Raw genomic sequence first — 26,854 nt, 5'->3', positions numbered from 1 at the left:
CTGTAACTTGTATAGGGAATGGGGGGGGGGGAGGCACGGCTATGAGTTATCCCGTCCCTAACCTATCTGTGCAATCTATTTATTAATGTTTCTATATTACACTGTTATTGTATGTTTGCTTTTTCATCCCCTAAAGGTTTTTTCTCCTATATTTTGGCTATCTTGTAGAGTGCCTGTAGTTAAATATAGAGCAGCACAAGTTTCTGCAAACGTTTGATTGTCTTTTATCTTGGGTCAGATTATCCGTACTGCCTGGTGAGTAAGGAGCTGAGGAACATTATCCGATCTCTGGTGGGCAAGGCTAATGGCGTTCTGGATGTATTTGTGGATCACTGCATCTCCTTAATGCTACAAGAGCTGGAGAAACCTAAAGGTAATATTGAGCTGCCAGTGAGCGCAAGAGGTGGGGCATAGTATAGATCATTCACGCAGATGGCAGGACTTGGTGATGCTCTGTCCTGTATTAAATGGTTTTATTCGTGCAAAGTTCGCGTCTGTACTCAACGGTTTCTCCTGTTTTGTGAAGTACTACCAATTAATCATTGACTTATTTCAGGGTCACGCAAGGTGTCGGGCTCTGTTAGAAAAGGTTAAAGGTTACTGCTTGTGCAGGTGTAATGATATCTTGTGTTCGGCTTTGTCAGGCGAGTCTTTACATGGCTACAGGATCTGTATCCAAGCAGTTCTGCTGGACAAACCCAAAACTGTGACGGGCAATCTGAAAAAGGTGTGTCTCGTTTTCTGTGAATTTCTGTATTCATTCTGTGCTTTGTAAACTCTAATCACCATTCTCCTTCTTGGCAGTACTTTGATTATCTATGTGAACACGAGAAAAAGCCAATGAAATGTCTGACCATCATGTGGTCAGTGGGGCAGGCAGGATTCGCAGACCTCACTGAGGGGTTGAAAGGTTTGTATTCTTTTCAGTAAATTATGGCTTATGCGTAACTGGAGGGCGGCCAATAGGTAGATCCCCACATTTGTAAGAGTTGTGGTCCTCTGACCCCTGAGGTCTTATCATTTGACCTTCCCTGTACTAAATTAATATGGTTCCCAATCCAGATAACATTCTAAGGTTAATACAACCAAGCCTTGCTGCGCGCTGTGAGTTATCCTGTCTGTAACCTGTATAGGTAATGGGGTGGGGGATCCACGGCTGTGAGTTATCCTGTCTATAACCTGTATAGGCAATGGGGTGGCGGGGGGGGGGATCCACGGCTGTGAGTTATCCTGTCTGTGGTACAAGTGGCTGTTTAACTGTCATACATCTTGGAGATGCTTGGAATCCCAGGTAGCTGTGCTAAACCGTGACACTGCACGCTATCCTCTCCATGTATGTGTTACTATATGTGTGTCTTCTTTGTAGTGTGGCTTGGGATAATGCTTCCAGTCCTAGGAAAAAAACCTCTGTCGCCCTATGCTATCTCCTACCTGGATCGCCTGCTGCTGTGAGTTATCTCGGTATCATCCCAAACTGTAACCTGTATAGGGAATGGGGGGTGGGGGTGGGGGTGGGGGGAGTCACTGCTGTGAGTCATCACGTCTGTAACCTGTATAGACTATGGGGGGAAACCAGTAGCATCCTGAACTGTAACCTGCATAGGCTGTGAGCTATCTCAGTAGCATCCTGAACTGTAAACTGTATAAGAAAAGGAGGGTGAGCCACGGCTGTGAGTTATCCTGTCTGTAACCTGTATAGGGAATGGGGGACACGGCTGTGAGTTATCCTGTCTGTAACCTGTATAGGGAATGGGGGACACTGGTGCAGACAGCAGTATTTCCTTAACCCTGTGTGTGCTGGTGCAGACAGCAGTATTTCCTTAACTCTGTGTGTGCTGGTGCAGACAGCAGTATTTTATTGTAATATCTCTCACAGCGGACATTGCAGTCTTACACCATGTTCTCTAGGGATGACATCTGGCTCTCGCCGCTCATCAAAATCCTCTGAAATCTGGAGGAGAGGTTAATACAAAATAATGGATATTTAGCAGTTTTTGCAATATACAACAATGTGCTGTGTATAGATTAATCTCTTCTCTTTTTTCAGAATGCACCCAAACCTCACGAAAGGGTTTGGAATGATTGGCCCTAAAGACTTTTTCCCTCTTCTTGATTTTGCCTTCATGCCACATAACTCTCTGTCTCACAGGTACAGTCCCTGTTTATATTATCCGTCTCTCCCTGTATCACACACACAGGTACAGTCCCTGTTTATATTATCCATCTCTCCCTGTATCACACACACAGGTACAGTCCCTGTTTATATTATCCATCTCTCCCTGTATCACACACACAGGTACAGTCCCTGTTTATATTATCTGTCTCTCCCTGTATCACACACACAGGTACAGTCCCTGTTTATATTATCCGTCTCTCCATGTATCACACACACAGGTACAGTCCCTGTTTATATTATCCATCTCTCCCTGTATCACACACACAGGTACAGTCCCTGTTTATATTATCTGTCTCTCCCTGTATCACACACACAGGTACAGTCCCTGTTTATATTATCCGTCTCTCCCTGTATCACACACACAGGTACAGTCCCTGTTTATATTATCCGTCTCTCCCTGTATCACACACACAGGTACAGTCCCTGTTTATATTATCCGTCTCTCCCTGTATCACACACACAGGTACAGTCCCTGTTTATATTATCCGTCTCTCCCTGTATCACACACACACAGGTACAGTCCCTGTTTATATTATCCGTCTCTCCCTGTATCACACACACAGGTACAGTCCCTGTTTATATTATCCATCTCTCCCTGTATCACACACACAGGTACAGTCCCTGTTTATATTATCCGTCTCTCCCTGTATCACACACACAGGTACAGTCCCTGTTTATATTATCCGTCTCTCCCTGTATCACACACACAGGTACAGTCCCTGTTTATATTATCTGTCTCTCCCTGTATCACACACACAGGTACACTCCCTGTTTATATTATCCTTCTCTCCCTGTATCACACACACAGGTACAGTCCCTGTTTATATTATCCGTCTCTCCCTGTATCACACACACAGGTACAGTCCCTGTTTATATTATCCGTCTCTCCCTGTATCACACACACAGGTACAGTCCCTGTTTATATTATCCATCTCTCTCTGTATCACACACACAGGTACAGTCCCTGTTTATATTATCTGTCTCTCCCTGTATCACACACACAGGTACAGTCCCTGTTTATATTATCTGTCTCTCCCTGTATCACACACACAGGTACAGTCCCTGTTTATATTATCCATCTCTCCCTGTATCACACACACAGGTACAGTCCCTGTTTATATTATCCGTCTCTCCCTGTATCACACACACAGGTACAGTCCCTGTTTATATTATCCATCTCTCCCTGTATCACACACACAGGTACAGTCCCTGTTTATATTATCTGTCTCTCCCTGTATCATACACACAGGTACAGTCCCTGTTTATATTATCTGTCTCTCCCTGTATCATACACACAGGTACAGTCCCTGTTTATATTATCCGTCTCTCCCTGTATCACACACACAGGTACAGTCCCTGTTTATATTGTCCATCCCTCCCTGTATCACACACACAGGTACAGTCCCTGTTTATATTATCCATCTCTCCCTGTATCACACACACAGGTACAGTCCCTGTTTATATTATCCGTCTCTCCCTGTATCACACACACAGATACAGTCCCTGTTTATATTATCCGTCTCTCTCTGTATCACACACACAGGTACAGTCCCTGTTTATATTATCCATCTCTCCCTGTATCACACACACAGGTACAGTCCCTGTTTATATTATCTGTCTCTCCCTGTATCACACACACAGGTACAGTCCCTGTTTATATTATCCGTCCCTCCCTGTATCACACACACAGGTACAGTCCCTGTTTATATTATCCGTCTCTCCCTGTATCACACACACAGGTACAGTCCCTGTTTATATTATCCGTCTCTCCCTGTATCACACACACAGGTACAGTCCCTGTTTATATTATCCGTCTCTCCCTGTATCACACACACAGGTACAGTCCCTGTTTATATTATCCATCCCTCCCTGTATCACACACACAGGTACAGTCCCTGTTTATATTATCCGTCTCTCCCTGTATCACACACACAGGTACAGTCCCTGTTTATATTATCCATCTCTCCCTGTATCACACACACAGGTACAGTCCCTGTTTATATTATCCGTCTCTCCCTGTATCACACACACAGGTACAGTCCCTGTTTATATTATCCATCTCTCCCTGTATCACACACACAGGTACAGTCCCTGTTTATATTATCCATCTCTCCCTGTATCACACACACAGGTACAGTCCCTGTTTATATTATCCGTCTCTCCCTGTATCACACACACAGGTACAGTCCCTGTTTATATTATCTGTCTCTCCCTGTATCACACACACAGGTACAGTCCCTGTTTATATTATCCGTCTCTCCCTGTATCACACACACAGGTACAGTCCCTGTTTATATTATCTGTCTCTCCCTGTATCACACACACAGGTACAGTCCCTGTTTATATTATCTGTCTCTCCCTGTATCACACACACAGGTACAGTCCCTGTTTATATTATCCGTCTCTCCCTGTATCACACACACAGGTACAGTCCCTGTTTATATTATCTGTCTCTCCCTGTATCACACACACAGGTACAGTCCCTGTTTATATTATCCGTCTCTCCCTGTATCACACACACAGGTACAGTCCCTGTTTATATTATCCATCCCTCCCTGTATCACACACACAGGTACAGTCCCTGTTTATATTATCTGTCTCTCCCTGTATCACACACACAGGTACAGTCCCTGTTTATATTATCTGTCTCTCCCTGTATCACACACACAGGTACAGTCCCTGTTTATATTATCCGTCTCTCCCTGTATCACACACACAGGTACAGTCCCTGTTTATATTATCTGTCTCTCCCTGTATCACACACACAGGTACAGTCCCTGTTTATATTATCCGTCTCTCCCTGTATCACACACACAGGTACAGTCCCTGTTTATGTTATCTGTCTCTCCCTGTATCACACACACAGGTACAGTCCCTGTTTATATTATCTGTCTCTCCCTGTATCACACACACAGGTACAGTCCCTGTTTATATTATCCATCTCTCCCTGTATCACACACACAGGTACAGTCCCTGTTTATATTATCCGTCTCTCCCTGTATCACACACACAGGTACAGTCCCTGTTTATATTATCCATCCCTCCCTGTATCACACACACAGGTACAGTCCCTGTTTATATTATCTGTCTCTCCCTGTATCACACACACAGGTACAGTCCCTGTTTATATTATCCGTCTCTCCCTGTATCACACACACAGGTACAGTCCCTGTTTATATTATCCGTCTCTCCCTGTATCACACACACAGGTACAGTCCCTGTTTATATTATCTGTCTCTCCCTGTATCACACACACAGGTACAGTCCCTGTTTATATTATCCGTCTCTCCCTGTATCACACACACAGGTACAGTCCCTGTTTATGTTATCTGTCTCTCCCTGTATCACACACACAGGTACAGTCCCTGTTTATATTATCTGTCTCTCCCTGTATCACACACACAGGTACAGTCCCTGTTTATATTATCCATCTCTCCCTGTATCACACACACAGGTACAGTCCCTGTTTATATTATCCGTCTCTCCCTGTATCACACACACAGGTACAGTCCCTGTTTATATTATCTGTCTCTCCCTGTATCACACACACAGGTACAGTCCCTGTTTATATTATCCGTCTCTCCCTGTATCACACACACAGGTACAGTCCCTGTTTATATTATCTGTCTCTCCCTGTATCACACACACAGGTACAGTCCCTGTTTATATTATCTGTCTCTCCCTGTATCACACACACAGGTACAGTCCCTGTTTATATTATCCGTCTCTCCCTGTATCACACACACAGGTACAGTCCCTGTTTATGTTATCTGTCTCTCCCTGTATCACACACACAGGTACAGTCCCTGTTTATATTATCTGTCTCTCCCTGTATCACACACACAGGTACAGTCCCTGTTTATATTATCCGTCTCTCCCTGTATCACACACACAGGTACAGTCCCTGTTTATATTATCCGTCTCTCTCTGTATCACACACACAGGTACAGTCCCTGTTTATATTATCCGTCTCTCCCTGTATCACACACACAGGTACAGTCCCTGTTTATATTATCCGTCTCTCCCTGTATCACACACACAGATACAGTCCCTGTTTATATTATCCGTCTCTCCCTGTATCACACACACACAGGTACAGTCCCTGTTTATATTATCTGTCTCTCCCTGTATCACACACACAGGTACAGTCCCTGTTTATATTATCCATCCCTCCCTGTATCACACACACAGGTACAGTCCCTGTTTATATTATCCGTCTCTCCCTGTATCACACACACAGGTACAGTCCCTGTTTATATTATCCATCTCTCCCTGTATCACACACACAGGTACAGTCCCTGTTTATATTATCCGTCTCTCCCTGTATCACACACAGGTACAGTCCCTGTTTATATTATCCATCTCTCCCTGTATCACACACACAGGTACAGTCCCTGTTTATATTATCCATCTCTCCCTGTATCACACACACAGGTACAGTCCCTGTTTATATTATCCGTCTCTCCCTGTATCACACACACAGGTACAGTCCCTGTTTATATTATCCGTCTCTCCCTGTATCACACACACACAGGTACAGTCCCTGTTTATATTATCCGTCTCTCCCTGTATCACACACACAGGTACAGTCCCTGTTTATATTATCCGTCTCTCCCTGTATCACACACACAGATACAGTCCCTGTTTATATTATCTGTCTCTCCCTGTATCACACACACAGGTACAGTCCCTGTTTATATTATCCGTCTCTCCCTGTATCACACACACAGGTACAGTCCCTGTTTATATTATCCGTCTCTCCCTGTATCACACACACAGGTACAGTCCCTGTTTATATTATCTGTCTCTCCCTGTATCACACACACAGGTACAGTCCCTGTTTATATTCTCTGTCTCTCCCTGTATCACACACACAGGTACAGTCCCTGTTTATATTATCCATCTCTCCCTGTATCACACACACAGGTACAGTCCCTGTTTATATTATCCATCTCTCCCTGTATCACACACACAGGTACAGTCCCTGTTTATATTATCTGTCTCTCCCTGTATCACACACACAGGTACAGTCCCTGTTTATATTATCTGTCTCTCCCTGTATCACACACACAGGTACAGTCCCTGTTTATATTATCCGTCTCTCCCTGTATCACACACACAGGTACAGTCCCTGTTTATATTATCCGTCTCTCCCTGTATCACACACACAGGTACAGTCCCTGTTTATGTTATCCATCTCTCCCTGTATCACACACACAGGTACAGTCCCTGTTTATATTATCCATCCCTCCCTGTATCACACACACAGGTACAGTCCCTGTTTATATTATCCATCTCTCCCTGTATCACACACACAGTTACAGTCCCTGTTTATATTATCTGTCTCTCCCTGTATCACACACACAGGTACAGTCCCTGTTTATATTATCCGTCTCTCCCTGTATCACACACACAGGTACAGTCCCTGTTTATATTATCTGTCTCTCCCTGTATCACACACACAGGTACAGTCCCTGTTTATATTATCTGTCTCTCCCTGTATCACACACACAGGTACAGTCCCTGTTTATATTATCCGTCTCTCCCTGTATCACACACACAGGTACAGTCCCTGTTTATATTATCCGTCTCTCCCTGTATCACACACACAGATACAGTCCCTGTTTATATTATCTGTCTCTCCCTGTATCACACACACAGGTACAGTCCCTGTTTATATTATCTGTCTCTCCCTGTATCACACACACAGGTACAGTCCCTGTTTATATTATCTGTCTCTCCCTGTATCACACACACAGGTACAGTCCCTGTTTATATTATCCGTCTCTCCCTGTATCACACACACAGGTACAGTCCCTGTTTATATTATCCGTCTCTCCCTGTATCACACACACAGGTACAGTCCCTGTTTATATTATCCATCTCTCCCTGTATCACACACACAGGTACAGTCCCTGTTTATATTATCCGTCTCTCCCTGTATCACACACACAGATACAGTCCCTGTTTATATTATCCATCTCTCCCTGTATCACACACACAGGTACAGTCCCTGTTTATATTATCCGTCTCTCCCTGTATCACACACACAGGTACAGTCCCTGTTTATATTATCTGTCTCTCCCTGTATCACACACATACGTTATATTGTCACTGAATACCACTAACATTTATTTCATTTTAATAGACTGTATCCATTTTACTGTTTGTATTTTTTGCAGCCAACAGTCACAGCTGCGAGACTTGTACCCGAGACTGAAAGTCCTGGCATTTGGCGCCACACCAGAGAGCACTCTTCATACTTACTTCCCGTCATTCCTTTCTAGAGCCACCCCAAACTGTCCAACAGACATGAAGAAAGAGGTGTGGGCACAGCACTAGACATTCCAGAATGTTGACTTGATGTTTTAGTGGAGTGAAGGAAGTTGGTTTCAACTGTTTCAGTGTAATGGATTACAGGCTCAATGCGTGGTATAGGGTGTTGTGGTTAACAGGGGGATGGTATACACGGCTTTATACAGGAAGATTGTACACTCTATTATGTACCCTCCACTTACAATCAACTGGTTTAAGCTTATTGGAAAGATGAACCGACCCATTTAGTCTGACCTGTTTTCCATAGTATGTAACACTGGATGGGGATTACGTTATGAGATATTGTGGGGTTCCTAGCGGTACTACGTTGTGATATTGTGGGGTTCCTAGCGGTACTACGTTGTGATATTGTGGGGTTCCTAGCGGTACTACGTTGTGATATTGTGGGGTTCCTAGCAGTGCTACGTTATGTGATATTGTGGGGTTCCTAGCAGTGCTACGTTATGTGATATTGTGGGGTTCCTAGCAGTGCTACTTTGTGAGATTGTGGGGGTCCTAGCAGTGCTACGTTATGTGATATTGTGGGGGTCCTTGCAGTGCTACGTTATGTGATATTGTGGGGTTCCTAGCAGTGCTACGTTATGTGATATTGTGGGGTTCCTAGCAGTGCTACGTTATGTGATATTGTGGGGTTCCTAGCAGTGCTACGTTATGTGATATTGTGGGGTTCCTAGCAGTGCTACGTTATGTGATATTGTGGGGTTCCTAGCAGTGCTACGTTATGTGATATTGTGGGGTTCCTAGCAGTGCTACGTTATGTGATATTGTGGGGTTCCTAGCAGTGCTACGTTATGTGATATTGTGGGGTTCCTTGCAGTGCTACGTTATGTGATATTGTGGGGTTCCTAGCAGTGCTACGTTATGTGATATTGTGGGGTTCCTAGCAGTGCTACTTTGTGAGATTGTGGGGGTCCTAGCAGTGCTACGTTATGTGATATTGTGGGGGTCCTTGCAGTGCTACGTTATGTGATATTGTGGGGTTCCTAGCAGTGCTACGTTATGTGATATTGTGGGGTTCCTAGCAGTGCTACGTTATGTGATATTGTGGGGTTCCTAGCAGTGCTACGTTATGTGATATTGTGGGGTTCCTAGCAGTGCTACGTTATGTGATATTGTGGGGTTCCTAGCAGTGCTACGTTATGTGAGATTGTGGGGTTCCTAGCAGTGCTACGTTATGTGATATTGTGGGGTTCCTAGCAGTGCTACGTTATGTGATATTGTGGGGTTCCTAGCAATGCTACGTTATGTGATATTGTGGGGTTCCTAGCAGTGCTACGTTATGTGATATTGTGGGGTTCCTAGCAGTGCTACGTTATGTGATATTGTGGGGTTCCTAGCAGTGCTACGTTATGTGATATTGTGGGGTTCCTAGCAATGCTACGTTATGTGATATTGTGGGGTTCCTAGCAGTGCTACGTTATGTGATATTGTGGGGTTCCTAGCAGTGCTACGTTATGTGATATTGTGGGGTTCCTAGCAGTGCTACGTTATGTGATATTGTGGGGTTCCTAGCAGTGCTACGTTATGTGATAATGTGGGGTTCCTAGCAGTGCTACGTTATGTGATATTGTGGGGTTCCTAGCAGTGCTACGTTATGTGATATTGTGGGGTTCCTAGCAGTGCTACGTTATGTGATATTGTGGGGTTCCTAGCAATGCTACGTTATGTGATATTGTGGGGTTCCTAGCAGTGCTACGTTATGTGATATTGTGGGGTTCCTAGCAGTGCTACGTTATGTGATATTGTGGGGTTCCTAGCAGTGCTACGTTATGTGATATTGTGGGGTTCCTAGCAGTGCTACGTTATGTGATAATGTGGGGTTCCTAGCAGTGCTACGTTATGTGATATCTTGGTGTTCCTAGCAATGCTATGTTATGAGATCTACATGGTTGGTTTATTTTCTCATTTTCTTTCCAGCTGCTGCGGAGTCTCAGTGAGTGTCTAAACCTTGATGCACTGAGCTTCAATGTGTGGCGCCAGTTATATGCCAAGCACTTACCGCAGTCCTAGTAAGTTACCTGGAGGCAGTCGGTCAATGAGTTACATTCCTCCATCCTGTGTAAATAATAAATGCATCCTTTAATGGTGATCAGACCATTCAATATGTAATAAAATGACTGTATGGTTATGGTACAGTAATGCCTGGTTATAGTGATAGTAGTTATAGTGATAGTACAGTAATGACTGTATGGTTATAGTGATAGTATAGTAATGACTGTATGGTTATAGTGATAGTACAGTAATGACTGTATGGTTATAGTGATAGTATAGTAATGACTGTATGGTTATAGTGATAGTACAGTAATGTCTGTATGGTTATAGTGATAGTATAGTAATGACTGTATGGTTATAGTGATAGTACAGTAATGACTGTATGGTTATAGTGATAGTACAGTAATGTCTGTATGGTTATAGTGATAGTATAGTAATGACTGTATGGTTATAGTGATAGTACAGTAATGTCTGTATGGTTATAGTGATAGTATAGTAATGTCTATGGTTATAGTGATAGTATAGTAATGACTGTATGGTTATAGTGATAGTATAGTAATGACTGTATGGTTATAGTGATAGTATAGTAATGACTGTATGGTTATAGTGATAGTACAGTAATGTCTGTATGGTTATAGTGATAGTACAGTAATGACTGTATGGTTATAGTAATGACTGTATGGTTATAGTAATGACTGTATGGTTATAGTGATAGTACAGTAATGACTGTATGGTTATAGTGATAGTACAGTAATGACTGTATGGTTCTAGTGATAGTACAGTAATGACTGTATGGTTCTAGTGATAGTACAGTAATGACTGGTTCTAGTGATAGTACAGTAATGACTGGTTCTAGTGATAGTACAGTAATGACTGGTTCTAGTGATGGTACAGTAATGACTGTATGGTTCTAGTGATAGTACAGTAATGACTGTATGGTTCTAGTGATAGTATAGTAATGACTGTATGGTTATAGTGATATTACAGTAATGTCTGTATGGTTATAGTGATAGTATAGTAATGACTGTATGGTTATAGTATAGTAATGACTGGTTATAGTGATAGTATAGTAATGTCTGTATGGTTCTAGTGATAGTACAGTAATGACTGGTTCTAGTGATAGTACAGTAATGTCTGTATGGTTATAGTGATAGTATAGTAATGACTGTATGGTTATAGTATAGTAATGACTGGTTATAGTGATAGTATAGTAATGACTGGTTATAGTGATAGTATAGTAATGACTGGTTATAGTGATAGTATAGTAATGTCTGTATGGTTCTAGTGATAGTACAGTAATGACTGTATGGTTCTAGTGATAGTACAGTAATGTCTGTATGGTTATAGTGAGAGTACAGTAATGTCTGTATGGTTATAGTGATAGTATAGTAATGTCTGTATGGTTCTAGTGATAGTATAGTAATGTCTGTATGGTTCTAGTGATAGTATAGTAATGTCTGTATGGTTCTAGTGATAGTATAGTAATGTCTGTATGGTTATAGTGATAGTACAGTAATGTCTGTATGGTTATAGTGATAGTATAGTAATGTCTGTATGGTTATAGTGATAGTACAGTAATGACTGGTTCTAGTGATAGTACAGTAATGACTGGTTCTAGTGATAGTACAGTAATGACTGTATGGTTATAGTGATAGTACAGTAATGACTGTATGGTTATAGTGATAGTATAGTAATGTCTGTATGGTTATAGTGATAGTACAGTAATGACTGGTTATAGTGATAGTATAGTAATGACTGTATGGTTCTAGTGATAGTACAGTAATGACTGTATGGTTATAGTGATAGTACAGTAATGACTGTATGGTTATAGTGATAGTATAGTAATGTCTGTATAGTTATAGTGATAGTATAGTAATGTCTGTATAGTTATAGTGATAGTACAGTAATGACTGGTTATAGTGATAGTACAGTAATGACTGTATGGTTATAGTGATAGTATAGTAATGTCTGTATGGTTATAGTGATAGTACAGTAATGACTGGTTATAGTGATAGTATAGTAATGACTGTATGGTTATAGTGATAGTACAGTAATGACTGTATGGTTATAGTGATAGTACAGTAATGACTGTATGGTTATAGTGATAGTATAGTAATGACTGGTTCTAGTGATAGTACAGTAATGACTGTATGGTTATAGTGATAGTATAGTAATGACTGGTTCTAGTGATAGTACAGTAATGTCTGTATGGTTATAGTGATAGTACAGTAATGTCTGTATGGTTATAGTGATAGTATAGTAATGACTGTATGGTTATAGTATAGTAATGACTGGTTATAGTGATAGTATAGTAATGTCTGGTTCTAGTAATAGTACAGTAATGACTGTATGGTTATAGTGATAGTACAGTAATGTCTGTATGGTTATAGTGATAGTACAGTAATGACTGGTTAGAGTAATAGTACAGTAATGACTGGTTAGAGTAATAGTGATAGTATAGTAATGTCTGTATGGTTCTAGTGATAGTACAGTAATGACTGGTTAGAGTAATAGTACAGTAATGACTGGTTAGAGTAATAGTGATAGTACAGTAATGACTGGTTATAGTGATAGTACAGTAATGTCTGTATGGTTATAGTGATAGTACAGTAATGTCTGTATGGTTATAGTGATAGTACAGTAATGACTGTATGGTTATAGTGATAGTACAGTAATGACTGGTTAGAGTAATAGTACAGTAATGACTGGTTAGAGTAATAGTACAGTAATGACTGGTTAGAGTAATAGTACAGTAATGACTGGTTAGAGTAATAGTACAGTAATGACTGGTTAGAGTAATAGTACAGTAATGACTGGTTAGAGTAATAGTGATAGTATAGTAATGACTGTGTATGGTTATGGTTATAGTCCTAGTATAATATAGTAATGATTGTGTAGGTTTATGCTGTAGCTATAGCTAATTCTTGCACAGCTGGGCTATTGTGCCTGTTTACCAGTACTCGGTATACGGACTGCTCACAGATTTTCTTTCTCTGTGTATCTGTAACTGGTCAGTCCTGTGGTTCTTAGCTCGGATGTCATTAAGCTGTGTTTCTATAGATATTGTGTCCTCAAGTCTAGTAATGGGATTGGTTTGTGTGTTTTTAACACTGGTCACTAGAACGTGTGCAGCCTTAGGTGCTGCGTATAATGGCTTGTGTGTTATTGCTGTGACGGGTATCTTTGTAACCTGTTTTAGTTTCTTGGTAATAACGGCGCCGACTGGGTGGGCTTTCAGTAATATTGTAACATGTCACATCTTATATTTCAGTCTCCTTTTACAACATCTTGTTGATACCTGGGACACGTCCTCAAAAACAGTGAGTGGATAACATTTAATGCCTGTTCTGGGGTTTTCATATGTCTAGAATGTATTAAGACTTATAAATGCTTTAAAATTCACATAGTGTACAGATTGTATTTCGGTACTTTACGCTGTATCCCTTTACCTGCCTGTGATATAGATTATTTTAAATAAACAAATATGTTTAAATGTCTATCTGTTCCTGTCCAAATCTGAGATGATTAAATTGCATATGCGCAGAAGTAAATTCACACAGTGAATCCCTGGGATTCTGGGTAATAATGGAGCAGACCAGTCGTTGCGCAGTATCCCTGGGATTCTGGGTAATAATGGAGCAGACCGGTCGTTGCACAGTATCCCTGGGATTCTGGGTAATAATGGAGCAGACCGGTCGTTACACTGTATCACTTTACCGGCCTGGGATTCTGGGTAATTACAGAGCAGACCGGTCATTACGCAGTATCCCTTCTCCCTGCCGTGCCACTCATCCTGTTTGATTGCTTTTGGACCTTCCAGGACGGCAAATTATTTATTTTTCTTCTCATACTCCCACTGGCAGTCTTTTACTATCCACCACTGGTTTATCTATGCCTTGCAGGAAGTTTCTATTTTCCATCCAGTGTTTGTGTTTTATTTTATCCTATAGATGCGGAAATCTCTGCAAGAGACTGTTCAGTCCTTTAACGTTACAAATGGAGAATTTTCTGCAAAAGGTCACAATGTGAGAGATATTGAAACTTGTGAAGAAACTTGCCAGGTAAGAGCTTGTGTGAGAGAGACACTAGAATCTCGATAGCCTGTTCAAGTAGTGAGTTATAGTCTCGTGGTTTGAGAAGCTCGGGGTCATGGACTGCTGGGATTTTGTGAAATAGATTTCTCCCCCTGTGGTCTGGGCATGCTATGAGATGACGAATGTTCCAATCTTTAGAAACGCTGAGTTAACTCTCCGCCCTCATGCCCACCTTTTATAATTTGTCTACGTTGCCATGCAATCGGTCTGCGCTTTTTTTTTGCTTTTTAAAATCATGGTCTCTTTCGGCATTTAATGTTCCGAGAAGGTGAAGAGTTTTACTCAATGTGACAGCAGTGTCTTCTCCCTGTGTTCTAGGCTCTCACACAGAAGATGAAGGGTCGTGGAATTCCTTGGTTTCGAATCTTCCTTGTAGCACTTGTATTTATATCGGGTTTTATGATCCATGATATTAGGACACACGGAAGCTTTGAAGGTAAGCTTTGGCCTTTTTACTCTGTAAGAATCTTCCTGTCTTCCTTCTGACTTATTCTTTCCATTTAAAGGGGGCATACCCCCTCTTATTGGGAATGGTGGGAACATCCACAGCCATGCAGGGTTACTTGTATGTCCCTGGCACAAAGTTTATTATTTTTGCCTATTAATGGTTACCAGTTTACTATACACACATAACCCGTTTCTGATCTTCATGTTATTCCAGCATCTTCATCGGCAAAACTGCTCCACCAGTCTCGCCTCCTGCCTGGTATCCAGCTGGCGTGGAGCAAAACGTCACATGTATGCCAGCAAGGCCATAGGTGAGTGGCAACGGGCATGAGATGATGTGTCTGTAGCAGGAAGCCCATGGGTGACATGCCTTTCTTTTACTTTGCAGCTGGTTAGAGGCACACGTCCCTCTGTATTACTCTCAAGCAGTTGAAGTGTTGGGGCCGCACCTTGAGCTGCTTTGGGTAAAATTCAAGGAAGGAGCCGTATACATGTCTGGAAAATGCTCATCGTTCATTAACTTTGTCGTTGACAATTTGCCGTGTTTTATTGAATGGGTAAGAATCCAAGATCATTTAAACTCAGTCATCTCTTGGCAACAGTAAATTTGTCAAAAGCCGTCATGTCAAAAAGGTTTTGTTCAATAAGAAGTGCAATTATGGCTGGAGCCTTTTACTGTCCTCCTTCCCTCTAATGTGCACACACAGATATTGTATATGTGGTTTGTTTTTTCAGCGGTTTCTACACCACTCATGTAATGAAAATAAAATCAAAATAGATTCACATATTAGATTGTTAAAATGCCTCCTATTCCAGTTGTTTGCTCAGTGCAGTAACCTCCGTACGTTTTAAGGAATGGGTCACATTAGTTTCATGTAGTACAGGGCTGTCCAACCTGCGGCCCCCCAGATGTTGCTGAACTACAACTCCTATGATTCCCTGGCTATCTGTTTCATTGAAAGAATCATGGGAGTTGTAGTTCAGCAACATCTGGGGGGCCGCAGGTTGGACAGGCCTGATGTAGTACAAGTCCCTGTGCATCCACCATGTGCTCTGTAGAGACATTTTTGCAGGAATACAGCACAATTTCTTTCATTAATATTAAACACCTCCATCTTTGTTGCACACAAACCTCCACAATTGTTTTCCAGCCCATACTTTGTAGCAGCAAAAACATTTCGTTTACTAAGTTGACATTCTAAATCATTAATTTGTGCAAGGCCGGCAGAATGGTCATGTAAAACACACTTTTGCCCAGCAAACAGTAACATCAGTGAGGAACACACTGTAATAACAGTTATAGGATAACAATTACCCTTAATTCTTTTAAATGCAGATACATCAAAGACTCTAAGTCTACATTGTAGCGGAGAGCTGATTTCCCACAGCATAACTCCACTAATATGTTAAAAGAATGCAGGAACAAGTAATAAATCCAAGAGAGTATCCAGCACAATCAGCAATAAAATCCAATAGCATCCCATCACCTTTCCCAATCACTGCACGACACACAGTATCAGGAGTAGAACTGAGGTTTTTTTTTGTCAATCTCTTTTTATTAAAATGTTTTCATATCAATGCATTTTGGGATACAGAAGAGAAAAAGATGGTTGGGGAGTACGTAATCATACATTACAGGCATATGTGTGGGACTGGGTTGTCGTACGCGTCCCCGTAGCCAGTCCGAGTGCATTGGTATTCTGTCAAGTGGGTATAGTTAGCTTAGGGAGATCAGTCGCTAGCGTGTGTATGAAGGTGTGTACCCCATTCGGGGTGGTGATGGCGGGCTGTCTTCTACATGTGCCCCTAACCAAGGGGGTGTCGGGGGGGTGGGGGGGGGGGTTGCGTTTGTTCTGCGGTTTGAGTGGTGTCTGCACCATCTAAGCAGTGCATTTTATTATGTTGTCACGTAACTGTGTCCGTCTGGTGTGTGCTATGTTGCCATGTCTGCTATGCAAAAGGAATAACTGGGGTGAACTTTTGGTGCTTGTGCCTTATGGGGTAGGTATGTTCCCTTGAGAGTTCAAGTTTCTAGTTGCCGGGTCGGGTGTCGTTGAGGGCACTTCTGCTCTGGCTCTGAGGTGTCGCTCAGGTTGAGTCTGCGGGTTCTGGATTCCCAGGGCTTTGTAAAAAGTAGATGCCTCAGCCAGCGATGAGAGTTTATGCACAGTCCCTTTATGGTTGACTACTAGGAACCTAGGGGATCTCCAGTGGTATTCCACTCCGGTTGCTCTTAGGTGGCTTGTGACCGGTTGCAGGGATCGTCGCCATTGCAATGTGGACCTGGTGAGGTCCTGGTAGAATGAGAGATTGTGCCCCTCGAGGGGTAGTGGCGTCTTGCCGTGCATCGCTGTCATCAGGATTCCTTTGTCATGTGAAGTGGAGCATCGGACTATCACGTCTCTCGCCACTGTAGAGGTGGGTCCGCCAGCAGCCGGTAGGCGGTATATCCCGTCTATTGAAAATTTCTTGGCTTGGGCTTGGGCCTGGGGCACTAGGCGCCTCACATAGTGGTGCAGTTCATCCGGCATGATTGTGTCCGGGATCCCTCTGATTTTCAGGTGGTTGCGCCGTGACCTGTCATCAAGAGCGGTGTAATGGAGTGAGAGGGCCTGTTGGTGTGTTTGCATGGTTAGAACTGTAGCTTGGAGGTCTGAGAGCCCCTGTCTGAGTGATGCTATGTCCTCTTCCGAGGCCTTAACCCTGGTGTCCACTGCCTGAATGTCTGCTTTGATACTTGCCACGTCTGTCGCCAGAAGCGTCTTAAGCTCTTGGACCAGATTACGGAAGTCCCGCTGAGTGACTGGTGCCGACCCCTCTGCGCTCTCTGCAGTACTAGGTACCTGTTCTGGCTAGGGGTCTGGCTGTGCAGACTCTGTTGGAGTTTGAGGTGATCTGTGATCCGCCATTTTTGCTGCCTGGTTTCTCTGTAACAGGGCCCCTATATCCCTGGAACCCGATTGTGGCTCCATGGGGGGCTTCTGGGTCCGTTTACCCATCTGTGCTGGGTGTGATTGAGGGGTGTCTTGGAAGAATTCAGCCTCCGGTGCCCCTGGAGGCCGCCAGCAGTCCAGCAGATCCGACCAGGTCGGGTTCAGAGTGGGCTTGGAGGCCTCAAGTCTTCGTTTCTGTCTCCTGACCCTCGCCGGCTGAAAAAACGGCATAGGTCCTCTCCTGGTCGTCTGCCCTGTTTGGTGACAGCCTGTAGCAGGTAGGGAGAGATGATCTGTCCCCTATTGTCGGGTTTTTTGCAGCTGGGACACACGGAGCTCCGTGAAATGGCGGCCGTTCACGATCCTGGTCAAGCTCCGCCCCCCGAACTGAGGTTTAATGGCAACATTCCTGCTTTTATGAGATTCTCCCATGCAAGGGAGGGATTCACCACAATTCGTACAGTAATCAATCACATAGACATTACCTCCCACACATCTCCTCCCCTTAGATTAACAGTTAACCCAATTATACAGTGCATACTTTTCCCCACTTCTTAGATGTTCCCCAAATATGTGAGATACACATTTAAATATGGTACCCCCTGGTAGCCCTGATCTGGGTGAGGAACATATCAAAAAATCACCCAGATCAGACCAGGGGTTCGGGAGTTATGAGAAGGTAAAGTTTTGACCGACCGCATGGGTAAAGTAGCCGAAAATAGTTCCATGAGATCTGGACCTGCGGTCGGTCTCAATTCGTGCCACAAAAGTCCCGAAAGGCTATACCATCCACAGTTAAGTTGGTAACCGGATGAATCCCCTAGTTCGTGGGATTCATCCTACCGAACGAAGGGTCGTTCGTGCGTTTCAATCGGTACTGTCTGAAGCTCTGGAGGTCTTAGCGGTGTTCGGTTAGTCGAGTGTCCATTTTGAGTTCCAGACACTCGACGACCAAACACCGCTGTTCGCGGGTTTAAGAAGGCCGCTGCCACGTGTTCGGCTGCCGAAATGCCGGCCACCCAGGGAATATAGCAGAGTGTTCGTGCGTTCAAGGGAATGAGACAAGCAATCAGGGAGGTAAATTACACCCATTCTTCACACCAGGGTGGTCCGGTTGTTCGGTACTTTGTTCGTATGGTGAATATAGCTGTTCACATGCAAGCTGATATATCCTTATAACGAACAAAGTATGGCCACAAATAGTTGTATGTAATTCTGTATAATCCAGGCACAGGAAAACCTCTGCAGTGCCAACAATAAAAGGGAATAGATGGGACAGCCAAAGGGGTTCTGCTACACATACATTAAATACAAAATACACAGCAATATCTACAGAAAGAAAATGCTTGATAGAATCCCTTAAGATCCTCCAATATAGAGCACTCTTCTCTCCTTTATTGTCCCATCCAATGTATGTATGGAGAGAGAGAAGTGGACACAGAGTAGATCCTGATATGTTTAAAAAGGATAACATTTATTGGTCGCACTTACAAGACATATCCCCATATACACTGGAACTCCCATCTGAAAGATTCTCGGCATACTGGAGCTGCCTTCAATTTCAAAATCAAATAAATACTTAGCAGGGATGAAAAAAACGTTTATACTGATAACTGCATGTTTGTCTCTGGAGGAAACGCGTCGGACTATTTGCAAAGTATTTTCTTTTGAATCTGAATTCTTTTCCAGCTGCCCAGCATAGATCACCGTGTTTAACTGGGAAGCAGGATCCATTCATTATTACAGTGAATGTAATTCCGTAAACAACCAGTAGATGGCTACCACAGACCACGGTCTAGTGGTTTAACTAGGGAACCCATCTTGTGAGATCAGGATTTCTATTAGCAGAGGGTTATTGGTGGGGTTAGATTTAGGGATAAGGTTTAAGTTTGGAATTTAACAATCCGGATTCTTTTTCATTAGTTGAACTGGGTGTGTAAAATTCTAATGTTTAAAAAAAAAAAAAATGCATTTCCCCATGTTTAAAATTGTATTCACACCGATTGTTATTGGGTATACTGATAGAAAAAAACAATTTATAATCTGCATGGGGGCACTTACAGAAACCTTAAATTACGGTGGATCAAACACACAGCACAAATTCTAGGTCAGACTAGATGGGCCGAATGGTTCTCACCTGCCGTCACATTCTAGGTTTCTATGTCTTGTTATGGTTCAGAACTTGGACAATTGCTTCCATCTTTGAAGGGTTTATGGGTTAACGTCTTTATAACTAAATATATTTTGAACATTGACATGGAAGAGCAGCTGTGTATTTATAATACTGGATAACCACGGAGAAATGTCATTTCAAACATACACAAATATTTAATATCCCCTGTCATTTGTGCAACACCACAGCCTAATTATTTAGATATTAATGTTCTCTCTCATCAGGTCCAGTCACGGATCCCAGACTCTCTGTATCAGCTCATTGAGTATCTGCGAGAGCTGTTACTCTATCTCCATCGAAGTTACCTGCTCCCAGCCGTGGGCTACACAGAGGAAACCCTTCACAGAGTATGGCAGCAATATGTTGATTCATGCAAGTAAGCACACTGAGCTTTCTGTATCCTACTAAATGAATATTTCCTTTCTGCAATGCCAGTATGAACAGGGTTAAAGGGAAACCTGTAGACATCATGACCACTACAACCGACTGAAGTGGTTATGGGGCATGTCGTCTCTGGACAGCAGGTCCCAGTTTAATAGATGGTCTCGGCAGCCTGAAGCCTGGCCTCCAATGATTATTTTGTGGAGCAGATTGGAACAGTAGCCATATTGTTACATTGTTGTTGGAGGCTGTTCTCCAGGCTGCTGGGGACCAAAATTCTCTATTTAAAGAAACACACCATTTTGTTTTTAACCAATTCAGTAGATATACCCTAAAGAAAATATACCTGTATTATTTTCTGCATGCTTTCTCTTTTTGTGGCTTTGTGTACCATCGTCTGTCCACTGACTAATGTGAAAGCTGGGCACTCTGTGTCCTGAGAGGGACAGCTACATGGAATGTAAAAGTGGATGCCAAACTCGCATTAGTTTCAGCCCTTTTTCAATAAAGTTGATTTTATAAAAAAAAAAATTTGAGAAAAGGCCTCCCTGGTATCCCCCGCCCCACATCCCTTTTCTCTAAAATGATTAAAATTGTAAACGCAAACATGTTTCTCACTGATCTTTGTCTTAATTTCCTCTTTCTAGTGGTGAAGTGTCTTGGAATTGTTTAACGGGCCACGTGAGCCGCATCACCCATTCATCCTGGGCGTATTTGCTGAAGGCTACATTGGCAGTTAAAAACTGGGCTCTGGCAATGATAGCTGGGTCCTAAAGACACGTGGAGGACATTGATTCAGGAATGCCCCTCGGATGATCTTAAAACTGTATGATTGAGGGGGAATACAAATTCTGTGTGATTGGCTCTCTGATGATCAAAACTGAGCCCCAGCTGGAGGGACCACAAAGGGTCTTTATCTGTTCTCTGTGTATATTCTAGAGCTAATTCAGTGAACACCTGCCGCTTTTGCCTCTGTTTAAATGAGTTCCTGGGGATTAACCTGTGTTCAAGCATTGTCCGGGGCTCTTTGTACAGGACCCTGGAAAGTATTACCAAGTATATGGTGGAAACCCTCTCCCTGTGACTAAACCTGTGGACCTGATCTCGAGATCTCCCAAATACCAGCAACTTGCCAAGAACCCAAAGCGTGGATTCTAGTATGGCTTGGAATAAAATGCTAAGTTTGTTGGCGATTGTCATAGGTATGTTGGTTGGCCCCAGCAGCCACTGATTTTGTTTTTAACCAAATAAAGAACTTTTTCCCCAAACCATGTGCTGTCCATGAGATTTCCTTTGGCTGCTCAGCACGCTGCGTGGACTGGACCCTGAATTGGATGAGCAGACATATTTCATGTCATCAGATTCTCTGTGGAAATGAATTCATCTTGCGGTATTCCTATCATATGCCACTAAATGGATGATGTTTGCTCTCTAAGTGTTGGGCCGCTTAGTGCAGGTGTGGTAGTAAGAACCCTCTCCCTGTAACGGGTGTAGAGATGGTCAGAACATAATATAATGTTGGATACAATATCGATATGGTAATAGAATCCCACAAATGCTGCTTTATATCTTGGAAGCAATAATGGTAAAATTTCTACATTTAGTCTTCTGTTCGAACAGGAAATAAACCGGTTCAAACAAGTTTAACTCTTTCTTTATAGGAGTTCTGAAGACGGTGATAATCGTAGGCTCGTAGGGAAAGGGTTAAAGGTAGACTTGCACATATAGACCAGAAATGAGCAGGAAGTGAAAATATTGTTTGATATTGCTTTAGAAAAAGCATATGTAACGGATCACCTGGCACCCCGACTGGGTACCTCTGTTGAAGGATGCTCCTAGCGCTTCCTGAGGACTCCAAGCACTGCAGCAGACACCACAACCACCGATGAAGCATACGAATGTTCTCAAGCGTATGAATGCTGTAAACAGCTGGACAGGAAAAGCATACGATCAGCTTACGCTCCTGGCAATCGGCATACAATCCAATTCCCCCAATAACGAGACGACACTTTGTTTTGAGGGTCAAGCAGAACTGCCTGTGCTGGCACACACATGCCTCCCCCACTCCCAATGCACAAACCCAGCACTGCCCACAGGGTTCCACAGAGCAACCAATGACACACGTACACCACAGAAAACACTCCCAGCAATTATACACAAAATCGTGACATAACCATGGCACACAATGGGTTAACATAACCATCAAAAACAGGAAAAAAAGTCTTTATACATGTACTATAACTTTAAAAATATACATCCAATAAAATATACATCTTCATAAAAATTACATATTACTCAGCGTACCTGAAACATAAACATACTCAAAAATCATGCAAATCCTTCCATTAGTTCAAAAGTCAGCTGGAAGTCCTTTGTGACCGACCGCAGGCACATTTTCATGCCCAAAACAGTTCCATAGATTTGGGCTGTGCGGTCGGTCAATTTCACACTGAAAAAATGACTAAGTCCCATTCGAATGCACGAACGGGGCCATTCGTGCATTTGGCTCAGTATAACAGTGAGTTCAAACTGCCGAACAGGACTGTGTCTGAAAACTGAGTGTAGGAGAAGGTAAGGGTCAGCGGTATTCGTTGAAATGTGTAGCCGATTTCAGTTCCATGGATTTGGCTACACATACCGCTAACCTCGTTCGAATGAACAAAGATGGCCGCCGCCACATGTTCGTTTGTCGAATGGCGGCAACTTCGACTACTTCGGCTGCATCCGAAGTGCCAATTTAAAGCTGCAGAACTGCTCCAATACAATTTAAAGGGGCAGCAAGTCTTTTAAAATCCAATCTGCTAAAATTTTCTTTAACAGGCAATATCTTCCAAGGGCCATAGTCTTAAAGGGGCATTGTTCCCAAAAGTCACAGTATGTCCTCTAAATGGTTCTTAAAGGGCCAGCAGCAGCATAATAAAATACAATATGCCCAAATACTGTATTTAAAGGGTCAAATCTCCCAGGGGCCATAGTCAGCAGGCAGGAGGCGGGCAAACAGGCCTCTCCAATGCCCAGTGGCGAGGTTGGTTTCGCCACAGCATAAATACAGTAACGCGCACTGACGATTGTTTACTCAGGGGAGGAGTCTAAAGGCGTTACAGCAGTGCTGAGATTCCAACACAGTCAGAACGTATTAGAAGATACAGTAGGGATTCATGGTCTTGAGCATTTGTCCTAAACCTGACAATAGGAGGAGCTACCACTGTCACGTTTTGTCATTTCCCATAGCTGTCACTAATGACACCTATGAAGGAAAATCTATTGTGTTTGAAGGCTCCTGTGGCCTTCTGATATCCTCCACACACATCAGTACACCACTGACGTGTGCTCCGGGTAGATGCACCAGGAGCTGAGAAGGTTGCACTGGGTGCTATGGTATTCATGGTGGTGACCACAAGGAGTGGTCACAATTGCAAAAAATGCCAAGACCCCATAAGGTTACAGTACCGCTTTCACCCGTGCAATGGCTATTATCCTATAACTTCTTATATAAATTATTCCCAGCTATAATCATATACTATAAAGTATTCCCACCTGTAATCCTATTATCTATATTATTCCCAGCACTAATCCCATTCTATACATTATTCCCAGCACTAATCCCATTCTATACATTATTCCCAGCTCTAATCCCACTCTATACATTATTCCCAGGTCTAATCCCATTCTATACATTATTCCCAGCACTAATCCCATTCTATACATTATTGCCAGCACTGATCCCATTCTATACATTATTCCCAGCTCTAATCCCATTCTATACATTATTCCTAGCACTAATCCCATTCTATACATTATTCCCAGCTCTAATCCCATTCTATACATTATTCCCAGCTCTAATCCCATTCTATACATTATTCCCAGCTCTAATCCCATTCTATACATTATTCCCAGCTCTAATCCCATTCTATACATTATCCCCAGCACTAATCCCATTCTATACATTATCCCCAGCACTAATCCCATTCTATACATTATCCCCAGCACTAATCCCATTCTATACATTATTCCCAGCTCTAATCCCATTCTATACATTATTCCTAGCACTAATCCCATTCTATACATTATTCCCAGCACTAATCCCATTCTATACATTATTCCCAGCACTGATCCCATTCTATACATTATTCCCAGCACTGATCCCATTCTATACATTATTCCCAGCACTAATCCCATTCTATACATTATTCCCAGCACTAATCCCATTCTATACATTATTCCCAGCACTAATCCCATTCTATACATTACCATCTCTAATCCTATTCTATACATTATTCCCAGCACTGATCCCATTCTATACATTATTCCCAGCACTAATCCCATTCTATACATTATTCCCAGCACTAATCCCATTCTATACATTATTCCCAGCACTAATCCCATTCTATACATTATTCCCAGCTCTAATCCCATCCTATACATTATTCCCAGCACTAATCCCATTATATACATTATTCCCAGCACTAATCCCATTCTATACATTATTCCCAGCACTAATCCCATTCTATTCATTATTCCCAGCACTAATCCCATTATATACATTATTCCCAAGCACTAATCCCATTCTATACATTATTCCCAGCTCTAATCCCATTCTATACATTATTCCCAGCACTAATCCCATTATATACATTATTCCCAGCACTAATCCCATTCTATACATTATCCCAGCTCTAATCCCATTCTATACATTATTCCCAGCACTAATCCCATTCTATTCATTATTCCCAGCACTAATCCCATTATATACATTATTCCTAGCACTAATCCCATTCTATACATTATCCCAGCACTAATCCCATTCTATACATTATTCCCAGCACTAATCCCATGCTATACATTATTCCCAGCTCTAATCCCATTCTATACATTATTCCCAGCACTAATCCCATTCTATTCATTATTCCCAGCACTAATCCCATTCTATACATTATTCCCAGCACTAATCCCATCCTATACATTATTCCCAGCTCTAATCCCATTCTATACATTATTCCCAGCACTAATCCCATTATATACATTATTCCCAGCACTAATCCCATTATATACATTATTCCCAGCACTAATCCCATTATATACATTATTCCCAGCTCTAATCCCATTCTATACATTATTCCCAGCACTAATCCCATTCTATACATTATTCCCAGCACTAATCCCATTATATACATTATTCCCAGCACTAATCCCATTCTATACATTATTCCCAGCTCTAATCCCATCCTATAAATTATCCCCAGCATTAATCCCATTCTATACATTATTCCCAGCACTAATCCCATTCTATACATTATTCCCAGCTCTAATCCCATTCTATACATTGTTCCCAGCTCTAATCCCATTCTATACACTATCCGCAGCTCTAATCCCATTCTATACATTATTCCCAGCTCTATCCCATTCTATACATTATTCCTGGCTCTTTCATTCAGTTTATTATTCATGATTTCAAACTCCTATTTAACATTTTATGTAGAACTTTCCTTATGCTACGGTTTACAGACTGATTTACTGAGAATGAAACGTTTTACTAATTTATAAATCTGGGGTGAAAAAATATTACTGGAAGATGATTATAAACAGATTTTGTGTGCAATTGCAATAAAAGTGTCATTTCCCATACCGGGAGTCGAACCCGGGCCGCCTGGGTGAAAAAATCAGGAATCCTAACCGCTAGACCATACTGGAAGTTTTGAATCACAAGTGTCATATACATAGAATTTTTTTCTAGATCCCCTCTGATTGGTGAAAGCCCAGGGTCACATTCACTCTATTCCTCTCTGGACCCCTCTTTCATTACCTCCACCTCCATATACCCCATCACCTCCATATACCCCATCACATACGCCTCCATATACCACATCACCTCCATATACCCCATCACCTACACCTCCATATACCCCATCACCTCCACCTTCATATACCCCATCACCTCCTTATACCCCATCACCTCCTTATACCCCATCACCTCCTTATACCCCATCACCTCCTTATACCCCATCACCTCCTTATACCCCATCAACTACACCTCCATATACCCCATCACCTCCACCTGCATATACCCCATCACCCCCACCTCCTTATACTCCATTACCTCCATATACCCCATCACCTACACCTCCTTATACCCCATTCATAATATAAATTCATAAATTATTTATATTAAGCACCTCATATTACCCATCTAACCATCCCAATAAAAGCCAATAATTGTAATAATTATTTTAATAAAACTAATCAATACATAAAGCAAAATAAGTATTGTAATAAAGATAACATATTTCATGAATAAATTATAAACATTGGGGGCGGGGCCGGG

The 26,854-nt window shown here is 42.3% G+C and overlaps 1 protein-coding gene across 1 annotated transcript; it reads left to right on the top strand.

The window, feature by feature from the left end:
• Positions 1-238: 238 nt before the first annotated feature.
• On the top strand, positions 239-21,800 carry LOC134585312 (transmembrane protein 214-A-like; the record flags this gene model as incomplete). Its single annotated transcript, XM_063440732.1, has 14 exons — positions 239-373; positions 645-727; positions 805-910; positions 1,367-1,448; positions 2,048-2,149; positions 8,359-8,500; positions 10,430-10,521; positions 13,776-13,824; positions 14,455-14,565; positions 14,917-15,034; positions 15,260-15,356; positions 15,434-15,602; positions 20,376-20,527; positions 21,180-21,800. Coding segments are annotated over 14 exons (1,565 nt in total), but the record flags the coding sequence as incomplete, so codon positions are not given.
• Positions 21,801-26,854: the final 5,054 nt, after the last annotated feature.

The sequence above is a fragment of the Pelobates fuscus genome, unplaced genomic scaffold (genome assembly GCF_036172605.1).
Source record: "Pelobates fuscus isolate aPelFus1 unplaced genomic scaffold, aPelFus1.pri H_2, whole genome shotgun sequence".
Taxonomy (NCBI): domain Eukaryota; kingdom Metazoa; phylum Chordata; class Amphibia; order Anura; family Pelobatidae; genus Pelobates; species Pelobates fuscus.
The sequence above is the reverse complement of the archived record's forward strand: the minus strand, read 5'-3'. Positions and strand labels throughout refer to the sequence as shown.